Here is a 14799-nt window from a genome sequence, read left to right on the forward strand (position 1 = left end):
TAGAAAAAATTATACTTTACACCCTTTAACTATCGCAAAAGTCCAATTTTTAATCTTTAACTACAAAACCAGACAACAAAGATATCTAACTATTGAAACAATTTTGGCCATTTGGGTGGTTTCAAATGTGGTTTTATATTTTTAATAAAAATCTAATTAGTTATGAAAATATAAACAAATTTATTTAAATTAAAGAAATATGAAACTAGTACCAAAATTTTTCTAAAAATGTAGCATGTCTGTCGTTGCTCTATTTGTATCTTATTTATTTAAAAATGATAGGCACAACTACAAACAAACAAATACTAGAATATGAAAAAATTCTATCTGAACAACTGATAAGTGGAGTGCCAATAAATAGTTTACACTTTTAGAAAAATATTGGCACACAATTTGTAATTTTTTATTTAAAATGAATTAATTTTGAACTTTTAGTTTAAATTTGAATATTTTTATTTTCACAAAATGGAATATCACCTTTGAAACCGTCTAAAGAGCTAAATTTATCCAGTTTCGACAATTGGATGGTCTCCTTTATCCGATTTTGTGGTTAAAAGTTGAAAATTGGACTTTTGTTATAGCTTGAGGCCCTGCACAACTAGTGTTTAAGTTCAAATAGATGGCAAATGACATGATATCATGTGCGAGAAAAAATATTTTAAGATTTTCATCTTTACTTTTCATGCTATATGATTTATCTCAGATTAATTTAGTATTAGATGCTCTTAACGTCTGAAGACAATTATGAAAAAATCTTGGTGTATTTTCGAACATAAGTTATAATGCCCTATTCTAGCCATAAAAGTTTGAATTTAGAACTTAATTATTACATGGTGAACCAAAAGGAAAAATCTTACTAAAAGGTAAATTAAACCAATTCAAACATTTTCGAAAGTCAATTGAACCAAAATTTTATTTCAAGACTAAATGGACAAAGAAAACTATTTAAGGCAATAGAATGAGTTTTTCTAACTCTACTTATAGCATTGCACTAAAGTACCAAAATGTGTACAGTTGTGATGGACGAGAAACCCATTAGGATTTGATGGATGCGGCGGCGGCGGCGCTCGAGTGGCTCAAGTAGGCAGCGACATCTGCCTGGCAGGACGCACGCACGGGTTGGGGGTGAATTCGTTTCGAAAACGGGAGGGAACAATTATATAATAGTAATAGCTACACTTGGGTATAAAAGGTCCGGCTTGGCTCGAGTACGACGGTCATTTAGATCTAGAGTTACGCTAAATTTTGTTGGCCCAAAAGAATCATGTCGGATAAAAAATGATTAAAACATTTATTTTCTCATTGGAAAATAATGGACAGCCTAGACCGAGCCCAAGCCCAGCCCGACTTAGCCTATCAGGTGGAGTTAACGGGCGGGCTTGGACGTGAATTTTAGATCCCCAAAAGAAACCGAGCTTTTTGTCACCAGGCCCGAGCCCGGCCCGGCCTTTGTTCAGGTCTAGTAACAGCGATGCCGCAGCTGGGCGCCCGTGCTGCACTCAGCCTGTCAGGCAAGTGGTGGGGGGGGGGGGGGGGGGTGGTGCGGGCAGCCCGGCCTGCATGTGGCCGCTGCTTTTGCTGGGGTTTCCGATCCGCCGTCGGGCGTCGGCATCGGCGGCCTCAAGTTTGGGTGGTAGGGCCGTAGGGGGACCACGGCCACGGGTCTTCGCGCACCCGCGCGCCTGCTTTGGCAAAAGTGCTGCGCTCTCAGAAGTGCTGGCTGGGGTCTGGCTGAGATGGTGGACAGTTTCGTTGCTAGAGAAGATTTGGTTATGGGCATGCTAGTGAACACGGTTATTCCGCAGGTTGACATGGTTATCATGGCAAAAGTCGTATTTTTGCAACGCAATAATTCTTTGAGAAACAAAGCTGAGATTTTAATTATCACCTTCTTGCTCTTCAGAAAATCTCAACATTCCAAACAAATTCTAGCATCAAACCTTCCCAACTCTCACAAAATAAGAAAATAATGAGCACGGGACGCGAATCATCATTCTTTTTTTATGCACCCATGTATCCTCTAAATGCCACTAATATCGTGCCAGATCCTTTCTATCGGCTCCCCTAAATTATTAGTAAATCGATGTGCTTTGCATAGCTCCTACAATAGTTACAATAGTTTCTGTGATGATTCTAGGAGAACTCCATCAAACGACAATTTATAAGAAATCACTTCAAGAGCAATTCCTTAAAATGAGTTGTGATACTAGGAGCTTTAAGTAGGCTTTTCTAATTATTTTTTTTGTCGAGGATCCTTTTTCTAGAGATTATATGGAAGATATGTGTATACTTTCTTAGAAAAATAATTTTATAAAATTTATATTCTTGGATTTTAAAAGTTCATGATGATCAAAATTGACTATCTACATCCCTTATGGCAGAACCCCCTCACCCAATTTTGAGTTCTATGCTCGGCATAAGTGCTCACATTTATTGTAAAATTATATTACACTATTGTTTCAATGACAACAACTATAATTTTCGATTCTTCAATCTTAAAATATATCATGGTCATGCCGTCGTTTGTGCATTTCCTTAGCCAAAGGATCCTGCATAGCCGTAGCGGCCTCCTCACCCTATCAAATCCAATCCATATACGTGGCGTTGAGTTCATCCATAATTCAGCTTATGTATTATTAGTGTACTTAGGTTATCCATAATAGTAAGCGGTTTTTTAATTTTACATCACACTTTGCCTTAGATTTCCATAAGACCTTTTTCCTTTGGATTCGATTATATTATTATTTGCCTTGTGTTCCTATAAATTATGTATTCATTTCTGTTAAATCAATCGAGAGCTTTTTCTTAGTACTGTCTGTGCTTCTTCTATTTAGAACAATGTCATAATATCTTTTCAAAGAAATGCATTTCTTCAAAATTGGTTTGAAATTTCCTCCGATCCAATACTCCTCCAAAATTGGTTGAAATTCCTTCGATCCAAAGGGCATAGATTTCCCATCGGGGCCCACGTGTCAGAACGAAATGTTCTTCCTCCTTCCAAGTCGGCAGTCGGCGATCTGAATCAGCGGCACTCGAACCTCAAAGGCAATGGCGGAAATGGGGAACGCCTGACCACGACCGGTGCCTATTTTAATCCTGCCAAAATTTTGCTGTGTCCCCCTGCTGGTGCCTATAAACGCCCACGCCTCTTCCCTCCCTCACCGTTCATCACACGTCGACCTCACCTGATCTAGGGTTTAGCGGAGTGACCACGCGGCGGAGCGAGCGCGCGGATCCATCCAGGTGAGCCCCGCTGACTCCGCTCCTGTTTCTGATCCGTTCAATTCCGCTTGTCGCGCGACTGATCCCACGTGAATACGTGATTGGTGATGCCGGCCGTGTCCCTCGTCGTTGAGGATTTCGTGGTGCTTGTAGTGTCCGGAGCCTGGAACTGGACCCGTAGCTGCATGTTTCTTTGATGTCATCCCGCGGGGTGGATTGGGAGAAACGGGACCTGGTTCTGTGGCTTTGGTGCTCGTAGGTGGGGATTGTTTTTTTTTTCTGACTAAAGACCTCCGTGGGGACTGGGTAGATGTTATCAATCGAGTATCTCGAGGAATTGCACCATTTGTTGGACCGCAGTCCTGCATATAGAATCTCCACTCATTTCTAACCTTGTTCAGCAAAATTTTAGGGTGTTGGTGTTTATTACAACTGGAAGGTGTCGCATTTTGCTGTGTTTAGGTTGCAGATTTGGATCCTGGATAGCCATTGTTTGATTTTACTGACACACAGTACACATGGACAATTGCACACGATTTTAGTAATATGTTTCTGTTCGTTAACACATGAAGATGGTAGAATTTGTGTTTAGATAAGATGTGAGACTACAATTGCAGATTTTATTCATGCATTCTTGAGATCACAATATTGGCTGAAGCAACTCTTTCAAACCTGATAATGTACTTGCTTCATTTACAATACTTTGAGTATTGTGCCTTTTGGCATCTTTTTCTCTAAGTAGAAGATTGTGGTTCAATTTTCTTAAGTACATGGAATATAAAGGCCAACATATTACTCTGAAACTTAGGAATATTGGTAGTCTGTACCATATTGATAAACCATATACATCCCTCAATTCTTTTGTTACTCCTAACATATTGATTAAAAAGAACTGGTTGCTTGTTTTTAAACTAAGCATGGCAAGAAGAAGCATGCATTTACACTAAGCAAGTTTTACGAAGTTAAATGAAGTGTAGCTTATGATAGTTTGATTAAAAAAATATTAGGATATTTATATGAGGAATAATCTTCTTTATCACATAAATTGTTCAGAATGCATCACATTTTTTTTTTGTCAAACACTAATAGCATCAAGAAAACGTAGATGTCTTGTATGAACACACAATCTCTGACTATAGTCAATCTTCATGATAGTGGATTAGTGGACATTGATCCACAAGTTCAAGCTCTGGTATACTGGGTACCAGATGCTATATCAGATGGTTATTCTCATTATGTCAAAAGAGGTAACTAATTGTTTATGTTTGAAGTAATACCATAGAAGTACAACACATTGCTAGATCATAATGTAAATATTTGACATTAAAATATAATAAAGTGCATTATATATTTATTACTACAGAGATTGCACATTCATTCTTAATTTGGTCTTGGTATAACCTAAATATATGATTTCCATGTCACGGAAATATTGGCCGTATATCAGGTCACGTGAAACGTGAGATGGATCGAAGATTGATATTTAGCCAGTCTGATATAACATAACGGTCTCTTGCTTGCTGCCTTTATGACCACGATTTGTGAAAATTTGGGTTGGTCCTGTATTCCTGTATAAGCTGGTTTGATAAGTTAATTACCGGTTCATGCTTTTCCTAGACTCATAACTACTGTGAGTTCATCTGTGCCTCATTTTTGCCCACAAATACACACTGCTGCCAACACTTCCAAATTCACTGCGTGCTCATCCTTGCCATGCTGGATGCTGGATGCACGTGCCACCTGCCTTGTGGGTTTCTTTTTTCCTTTGTCTGCCAGTATTCTTCCCAACAGAAAATGCTAAAGAATGACTTGTGGTAGGTATTTATGAGCCTGGTTGATTGCAACATGCTTTAGCCTACAGGCATCTTGATATTGATTAATAGATGTGAATATGGCTCTGTGATCATATATATTCTTCTTATTTTCTCAATATGGCAATGATCCTCTAATTCAGAATAAAAAGACATTACAAGTACCTTGATGCCTTCTATTAGTTGATTGAACTAACCTTGGATTATTTTGATTAGATATGCATTTGGGGGGCAGCAAGCTCGAGTCGGCAACTGCATAAATTGCAAGAATTTGTGAGTGTCCTTGCTGTATTATGAGATAACATTTATCTTTTTGTTATGCCAGCACCCAGCAATGATCGATACTGATTGGATCCATGGTTTTTGTTGGTCACCATCACTGGCTACTATATGGTTCTTGCTATGATGTGATAACTGTACAATACTAGGCTTGGTTTTTGACATGGGTTCTTAGCAACTAATATTTGTATAATACTATAATGTAGTGAATGTGCGTAACAGGTGTAGTTACAATGTGTGCTTTTTGTTCTCGGGTGAAAACTATAGCGAGAGTTTTTGTGGATCTGTGGCAGACACTGAGCAGTGCTGCCTGCGTACTTGGGTTCCACCCTAAGCAGGCCTCGTGTTGAGAGTAAAAGCCATTTTGTTTGCGCAATAGCTCTATAGCAGCACTCAGTTTTGAGACCAATTGCACTTTTGGATGCACTGTTTTATTGACTTTAATAATATATAGTGCAGTGGATGTTGGTGTGTTCCCGTTTGAAGCTTAAAACAATCGTTTTACCAAAATCCTTTGTACTATTCTCTGGTTTACACTCTTTTGTTTTGGATTTCGTTTATTCTAGTGTTAAATCCTAATTGGTATAAGATCATCCTTTTATATTTAACTTGTTAGTGTCTAGTATTGAACCACCTTTGCTGCACTATCTTTTAAAATTACAATTTGAAGTATAATCTTGAGAACAATAGTATACATAACAAGCTCTATGTGCCTGAATGAATCCCAAGCAACTAATATGAAAAGCTCAAGAACAATCAACATTCCTCTTCGTGCAGAAACTATTGCATCTTGTAGCTTAAAGTTTAGCTGTTAGGTCTTGTAATTCAATCAAAGATATCGGTTGCTGATCTCCCAGTTTTGGTCATCCTCACTGCGGCTGAAGTCTGATGCACTTTCAGTGATTAAATCATCAGTTTACACTCCACTGAATTATCCTGAAAATTGGACAAAAACTCATCCTGTACTTGGTGTTTCTGACTTGTCCCTTTGCACACTCTGTGGCTGACTCAGCTCAAGATTAACAAGAACATCTTCATTCTCTGTATTCAACATACCGTGTCTAACTGTACTACTTTCTGGATGCTCATTTACTTCATGTCCGTACACCTGAATATGAAAAAGAAATACTATTTTGTGATTCACGTACATGGGACACATGGAATAAAAAAACAAAGATGAGTTGCACTAGCCGTGTGTCTGTTTGGCTAAGTGTTCCCAGATGCATGTACCTTTCTCCGTAATTCAATGTTCTCTTGATGTACAAGGTTGACTTTGTTGTATAGTTCTATGTTTTCCTGGTGCATGAGGCTTCCCTATTCAAACAAGAAGTTTGTGTAGCAAAGTGAGACCCTAGAATAGATTAGTAATTTTGAATAGGTTGTGTGAACAAACCTTCCTGTTTAGTTCTTGAATCTGATCGATCATAAGTTGGTCCTGTAAAGTGAAAGTTAGTCAAAAGCAGAAATTGGTATCTATGTAGTGAAAGAACTATGTAGTTGAGTCTAAACAATTTGTAATGTAACCTTCTTTATGCGAATGTTTCTTAGGCTCATCTCCAGCTTAGTCTCTAAGTTCTGCAAATCTTTTACATCCAGGCCAGAAAGCTGCTGGCCCAACAACTGCCTGCAGTGACACATTTGTATAGAACATTTACTTATGCTTTTCTGAAAAAGCACATTGTTTACAACCCTATTTCACGTTTAAGGAGAACATCAAAATAAAGTGCCATTCTGAAATTGTCTTTCTACTTTTATGCGCTATCAAGTAGACAGGTGAATTGACCAATATATAAAATAAATTTCTTTGTGGAAGGAGTAAGGACACACACTTGAAGTAGAGTAGTGACTAATGAAGCAGATTGTTGCTTATTGATGTATTGGAAAGTTTTGGGGTCATACTCTAATGTCAAACTTTGTTTTAGTGACTTCAACTTCCTGGACATACCATACCTAGAACATTGACCAATTGCATCATGTACTGAAAATTTGTCCTGTTTGATCCTTTTTTTTAGATGCTTCCATTGATCCTATTTCTGAGCATGAAATGAAATTATGATATTCCTCTTTCTAGTGTTTGTTTTCTCAGTGCCAAGTACAGTGTCTTTGTAATGATCAGTACTAATAACATACTAGGGACAACAAGTTGCAACCGATACATTCTTTTAATAATATTGATTTGAAATATTCATTGCAGGTTCGATGGGGCTCATACCGTTGATGCTCTTGCAAGTTATGCAGTTGCTGCCTCAAGCTTCCTGCCTCCCTTTGCCAGAGCTAGTAAGATAAAAAGCTTTCAATTAACACAGACAAGAGTGACTTTGCAGCCATATATTCTATACTTTAGCATATGGAAATACAACAAACAAAAAGAGCAAAACTTTTTGCTTCCAAAGAAGTTGGTTTTGTAGAGATGAAACCAAACAAGAGCCACCAACGAGGACATATAAATAAAAAAGAAATAAAAATGCAACATGCAAAGATGCCCTTTGTAGAAATAAAAAACTTTATGTAATTGTCAAACTACCCCCTGGTAGTGGTAGGAGGGCCCAAACAAACCACAGGTGCCACAGGCCGGCGCCCTGCCACTATTTTTCGGGTTGCCAGCGAGGTTTTTTTTTTTTTTTTTTTTTTTTTTTTTTTTTTTTGCTGCCACCAGGATTTGAACCCTAGTTGGTGTCTTCCTCAACTGGGAAGCTTACCACTACACTACAGTAGTGTTGGCGTTAACTTACTAATCACCCAGCTTTTAATTTGAAATGCAGTTTTGTGGCTTAGACATGTGAAACATAACATTGCAGGTTTGGTCTAAGTGGAACTTTACGTAAAAAACTGAAAATTCAATGGAAATCTTTGATTGATATTATCAGTCAATTGATATGTAAACTGTCCTCTATTGGGGCCATGTTGCTACGTTTTTTTCTTTGGGGTTTTGTTACTTGGCTTAAGTCAGGAATAAAAGGCCTTCTAGAGTTGTTCAAGTAGTAGTCAGCAAGACAGCAATGGGAGGCAAAAGATCTGATTGTCAAGTTATGCTTGAAACCATATCCTGCACGAAAAAAATGTTTTTGGATGCAGTTTTCTTGTTGTTCTCATTGGTAGTTATTTGTGCTCAAATCAGCAAGTTACCTCGGCTGCACTGTTCATAGGAATTGAAGTAATACTCAAGTTAGATTATTTGAGAATTTCATAAAGAGGACCTTCAATTATGTCTTCAACTGGCAGTTTGACAATTACATAGAGTTTTTTTTTTATCAGCTTAAAGTGCCCTTTGTAAATCTACTGCACTCAGTGTTTGCAGGGATCAGGATCATCTTGCACATTGATAAAGCTGTTGCGTCATTCTTGCTAATTAATGATATACCATGGTGCTTTATTTCTTAGAAGCCAAATATCAACTTCAAGCTGTTTATGAACAAGCATCCAGAGATCATTTGTTTCCACCAATTTTTAATCTGTCAAGTTGTTGAACAAGCATTCCATTACTACCATCTTTCCATCTTTTCCAAATATAGTTAGATAGCACTTGTTGCCTCCTGGTCAATAGTGCAGATAAGTTCTATAACTGTAAGCCTATATTGGAAGCAGAACATATTCTGGTCAAGGCAACATTCAGTTAAGAACAGTCAAGGCCGCTGTGTTGTCTGGTTAGCGTATTAAGAGTTGTGTCTACCAGCCCAGAATGGAACCAGAATATATGCTGATTGGAGGGATACTCAGTTAACAATTTGATCATGGTTTGTGGTTCAGACTCAGCTTGGTCCAGTTAGCATGCTAACAGTCTGTTTGTAGCAGAAAATGCATGTTGATCAATTCTCTAAGGAATTGCACTCAAAATTCTGGGCCTGGATGTTACCATCCATGTTCCAGTCTGTTGCAGCGATCATTAGAACTGTCTTGAGCTGTACATTTGAAATAAGTGTCTTAGGCTTTTGTTTCCTTCCTTTGCTTCCTAGGCATCGGATTGTGGGAGCTGTATAGTACAACTTGCTTATTCCGCTACAGCAGGAAAAACGTGCAGGTTTGGTTTAACTTATCTCCACATTATCATTGACACCACAACAAATTTAACAGCGTAGTACCATGCCCTTCCTTCAAGCTTATCATTGACACCACAACAAGTGTTGTTTTGGGTTGCCAATTTAACATCTTTTATTATTCATCATCAAGTTTTTTTTTAATATTTCATTTGAATTGGACTACTGAAAATGGCATGTCTAGATTTCTCATCAAAAGTAGTTTTAACATATTACAGCCTTGCTATATTTTGCATAAGATTGATACTGGTTATTGTGGTAAAAGTAGCTTATTGGTGACCACGATGGTGCCCAAAACAACCCTTTATTGGTGGCCATGTTGGTGCCCGAAACAACACTTTTGTGATTAGATTAGGGCATTTAACTCAAAACAAGTGCTCTAGGGGTGCAGTTCGTTTTGCCATGTTGAAGACGGACGGAAAACGGGCTTTAGAGGTGCAAATGTCATTAAAACTTGTATGTGGAGAAATAAAAATGACATTGGATTAGGATTCCACTGGTATATGTTAGTTTCATGACTCTAATGCCACATTTTCTTCCTAATTATGACTTGCGCCTAACGATATTTGAGTGACAAACAAAACTGTTTCGATCTGAAGGTAAATTACTGCAAATTTAGTCTTGATCGGTACAGCAGGCATTATTCTATTGGATTGTATATATACTTTGTGGCCATACAGCTCACGATATCACACTATGGTTTGGTACCCTGGTTGGTCTTCTAAATAGATGTCATATATGTGCTATAGATGTCATAAGTACGCCATGAGAGCATCTATCAGGACCCAGTCCTCAAGCACATATTCAGACTTTGGGCCTGCAATGAAGTTGTAGTATTCCATCCTAAGTCCCCAAGGGGACAAACATCTTGTCTTCCAGGCAGAACGACACTATATCTTGATCGATTCAGCGCGATTCAGTGGCTCATGGAAAAGAGCTTTGCCATCACAATGCTGAATCTGGATATTGTAATGCTCCGTGGGTAACTGAAAAGGTTATGGACAGAATGCCGGTGCAAAGTTTTTGGCATTGAAGCGATTACCTTTTGTTCTCGTGTGCAGATTTCTACTACAATATCTGGAGGAAATTAGGATTTAGTGCCTGTGTTGCAAAGAAATGAGAAAAGAAAAGGATTGGCCAAGTAGCCCTTGCCCTTCGATGCATGGAAGTATCATCACTGCCTGATGGGGCACTTTGGAAGACCTCGGCAACTTTGTACATACTATTAGAAGAATATGAATTGCATACTTAGCATACCTTGGCCTCAGCACTTGCGCTCATAGTCTGATGGTGGTCCTCTTTTGCCTCGCTGTACCTTTCGATCACAGATTTCATGCTGGTTCACAAAAACCAATTTTTTTGTTAGAATCAGTCACAGAAATAACTTGGCTTATGATGGTACAGGGGAACAAAAACAGGTCCAAAGCTTGCAGGAATACTGGGCTAATTGGATTGTAACGTAAGGTTGCCATGCCTACCTTACTGAACAAAGGCAGATTTAGCTGCTGCAAAAACTTTCTAACTTACTGTGGCAAAAGTAGCATAGCCAGCAAAACATGCCCATCTATGAGGATGTGCAGTTTCTAAAGCTCTCCCTCGTTTGATAGTAAGGCCCTCGTTGGAATGGGAGTTAATTTTTCCACGCTCCACATGACTTAATGTGCATTTCCTCTGATTTTTACTGAGTTACTGACGGGACCTCAGAGATTGACTATATGTGCTATTTACAGGTAATGATCTCCTGTGTGTGGATGACCTAATTGCTCAGACTGTAATTCTTTTTCGGTAACTAATCAAGTGTTTTATCTTTGATTCATAAAAGGTAAAAAATAAGAGAATGATGATGAACATTTCTCATTAACTACCAAGTGAACAATTATGCAAATTTGCGTTTTGTATTTATTTCTTGTTTTCATTAAGCATTCAAAGCTAAAATCATTGAGCTAATAAGCAGCTAACATATCAGGCACACCCTTGTGATGATAACAGTTGATTAGCAAATTAAGCGTACTAGATGGTTAGATTGTTAATTTGCTGAGTCATCACCACGTCATCAATCATATCTCCTTGACTTGGTAACTGGCTATTAGGGTGCCTATCTTCGCTGCTTTTGTGAGATTGAGGGAGAAGGGCATGCTTTGTTAGTAGTTCAAGCCACAGTGAACATGCCAAAATAAGTTAAGACGGTTCAATAAACCTTTTCCCATAAAATTCACGAGGAACAATATAGCCATGATACCTTAGAAGTTTCTAGGAAACAAATGTATCTTCACTATGATGATGCCACAAGCCCACAACAAGTGTGCTCAGCTAAGGATCACTTAGCCTTATGCAAAATCAGCCAGTCTTATGACGTGTGTGCTGTAGAGCGTAATGCAGGCTAGAGTGCAGTGTTATATACCCTATAGTTTCAGATAATAGCGGCCATCCCTAGCATTTGTATCAACTTGGGGGCACACAACCAATGTATATTTTTAGAATGTGCTCACCCGCAGGATTTGGTCTCGTCACATGAAAGGTGCTTCTTCCCTATGTACTAGACACAAAACATTAGTTCACTTCTTTCCAAATGACCAACTTTTAAGCTGATTCATTACTGCTGGCTTCAGATTGGGGAGGTTGAGAGTGAAAAATAACCATCTACGAGAGAGGAAGTTCACACCTATTTAGTTATACAAAGGTTATAGTGGTGAAGCAAAACTTTTGCGTACTTGTAATCTATAAAAGCATTTGAGATTTATAATATAAATAAATAAGATGGTGGGAATATGCCGCGTCACGAAAATTGTGAACTTGATCTTTTTTGGGCTTATCCTATGTAGGATCAGATTGTAGCTAAAGTGGTTTTGTTGAACTTTTTTTTTCTGACCCTATGTTAGACCATATTTTGGTATCTTGTGCCATGATTATATATATATGGGTCACAAATATTATCGTGCACCTCCGAAATATGAGCAATATGTACATCCCATATATATAATTAACACAGCATATCAAGTGCAACCATTAAAAGTGAAAAGTTGGTTTCTAGAACCTAATAATCATTTAAAGTTCCAACAATTTTACCATTATATTTTATGTCTGAACTCAACATTATAAAAGAAGTAAAAAAAGGGGTTATATTATGCCAAAGGTATCTAGTATTAATCAAAATGCCAAATGCTATTACCCAAAGCATTAATAATTTTAACTAACTGCGGCTATGATAGGAGTTCAAGAGTAGTACATCAAGATTCTCTTGATATTATCGTCATGTTGATTTGCTAGCTTAATATAAATTGTTTGATTGGACTCTCAAGGTCTCCAAAGTGACTGCACAGGTTATATCTTGTGTGCAATCATTCAATCACTTTTGGTATAGGCACACCATACCAACATATATAACAATTCAAGAAAAGAAATAAATATACCTACCTATGTGCAAAAACTAGAGTCCAAACTAGTCACCGATCATTCCATGTCAAGATTAAGGGCCTGTTTGGATGGACTAAAAATTAAGGTTTAGCTATGATTAAAGTTTCGACGTCTAAACTTTAGTAGGCTAAATTAGTCCTATCATGTTTGGTTGCCTGGGCTAAACTTCAGTTGTTGTACTACGAAAAATTGTTTATAGGCCTGTACCAAACACACACTACAAGAGGATAGAATTTGGGAAGGGTATTTTGGTATTTTACATCCGCTGCTAGAAATTAGCCCTCATTAGCTGTGTTTGCAAGGCTAATGGACTAAACTTTAGTTGGGGAGTTAGCTAATTTTTAGCCCATATTTAGCCTCCCTGCCAGGATCCAAACAAGCTCTAACACAAGCTGAAAAATTCTGAAAGGTCATAAAACAAAAGGAAAAGGAGGGAGAGAAGGGACAAATTCATGGCTGGGACAGCATATCATAAATTTTCCCCTTGTAATTCATTCATGATCATTACTTCCAGGGAAAAAGGACAAATTCCTTATAAGAAGATGAACTGGTGGCACACATGATCATAATTGCTTCTGGAGTCTTTCATGTTAATTTGGTACCCAAAAGATAAACTGGTTGCATAATTGCAACTACTTAATTAAGGTGACCGATGAGCTTTATATGGTCAAACATGTATGTGCAACCCCAGTACCCCACCTACAATGTTTCTACCACCGGATGGATCAGTTTACATTAGCGTGCAAATGAAAGTTTAATTTACCGAAGCTTGCAAGGTCGAGCAACAAATAGAACAGTGCGTACACAAACTGATACTATACCATTTTTACTTTCCAAGAGGTATACTAGTAAATTAACATGCGCCCCCAATGGCCCAATCAAGTTGGTACTTGGTACGAGGTATCTGAATTCCGTGCTACTTGCACATCACCCCCCCCCCCCCCCCCCCCTCTCTGCCCTAACGGAAATATAGTTAGCAGATCTAACAAAAGTCAGCAAGCTGGAGAAGCAATCAAACCTGGTGCTGGCGAAGTCATACAGGCGACCGGTGCTGGAGAAGACGATGAGGCCGACCTCGGCATCGCAAAGGATGGCGAGCTCCTTGGCCTTCTTGAACAACCCGCTCCGGCGCTTCGAGAAGGTCACCTGCCGGCTCGTTGCGTTGTCGATCCTCTTGATCTCTATCTTCCCTCTCCCCATCGATCTCCTCCCCCACACCACAGCACAGATCTAGAGAGAGAAAGAAATGAGACCTGGCTAGCTATACCCTTTGAAACTTGAAAGCTGGTCTGCTACGTCTCCCTCTATTTCTCTATGCTAGCTAATTGGAGAAGCCTGATCTCTCTCTCTCTCTCTGATCTTCCTGCAGGAAGATGTCCAATCCCCTTTTGAGAATGGTTGTTGCGGCGGCCTTGAGATGCCTGAGGTTCCCCAAGAAAGTATTCTAGGACAAGCTGAAAAAACGCATATATAGAAGTACACAAGAGGTTTGGAAAGGTCTCTTCCTCGTTTTGCTTTCATCTAGCTACCTCGTCCTAATTGTTGATTAGCACACCTCACTAAAAATAAACAAATCTGCAGGGGCTTGCCACTTCTGTCGTATCAGCGCCTGACGCGTGCGCGTCATCAGTGTCGATGCCCATCAGGCTACAGATTTCTTAATCCAGCTCTCGCTCTCAGTGCTCCATCAGCTAAGATGCATGCGGCTTCTTTTGCTCCATCAGATTGTTCCTTTTTGCGGCAGCATTTTAAAGGTGTACCCGCACTATCTTGATGAGAGGTTCTATATATGCTATTGAAACAATGGTATCCATGCTTCAAAAGACTGTACGTACCTTGATAGCCAAAACTTTGCGGTTTATAAGTGAGATTGAATCAATGAAATAGGTTACCAGAACTTTGGAGTAAGCTAGGTTGAGTTAGACTTTGTAGCTTATAGTGGCTCATATACATGTAGGCCAATCCCTGACTGTGAGGCAAGAGGAGCGCCGTAGTCATGCTCTGGAGCACCATACCGTATTAGCATTAATGTCTCTTTG

At 38.8% G+C, this 14799-nt stretch overlaps 1 protein-coding gene and 1 long non-coding RNA gene across 4 annotated transcripts; one reads left to right on the forward strand and one right to left on the reverse strand.

Moving 5' to 3' along the window:
• The first annotated feature begins 2990 nt into the window (after positions 1–2990).
• Positions 2991–9195, forward strand: LOC112897314. Of its 2 annotated transcripts, none has more exons than XR_003229630.1 (4): positions 2991–3243; positions 5250–5306; positions 7507–7589; positions 8602–9195. It is a non-coding gene; the product is annotated as an uncharacterized LOC112897314 (long non-coding RNA). The 2 variants fall into 2 exon arrangements; XR_003229631.1 differs by having other exon boundaries at positions 8611–9195.
• On the reverse strand, positions 5948–14206 carry LOC112897313 (MADS-box transcription factor 23-like). 2 transcript variants are annotated; one of them, XM_025965593.1, is made up of 7 exons: positions 13779–14134; positions 10604–10682; positions 7525–7586; positions 6837–6936; positions 6706–6747; positions 6543–6626; positions 5948–6420 (listed from the first exon to the last, which is right to left on the reverse strand). In XM_025965593.1, exons 1-7 carry the CDS (start codon positions 13958–13960, stop codon positions 6268–6270), a joined length of 702 nt encoding a protein of 233 aa, XP_025821378.1. In that variant the 5' UTR covers positions 13961–14134; the 3' UTR covers positions 5948–6267. The 2 variants fall into 2 exon arrangements, 1 of the variants encoding a protein (XP_025821378.1); XR_003229629.1 differs by having other exon boundaries at positions 6411–6420; positions 6543–6621; positions 6706–6936; positions 13779–14206.
• Positions 14207–14799: the final 593 nt, after the last annotated feature.

Source organism: Panicum hallii, chromosome 6, assembly GCF_002211085.1.
Source record: "Panicum hallii strain FIL2 chromosome 6, PHallii_v3.1, whole genome shotgun sequence".
Taxonomy (NCBI): Eukaryota; Viridiplantae; Streptophyta; class Magnoliopsida; order Poales; family Poaceae; genus Panicum; species Panicum hallii.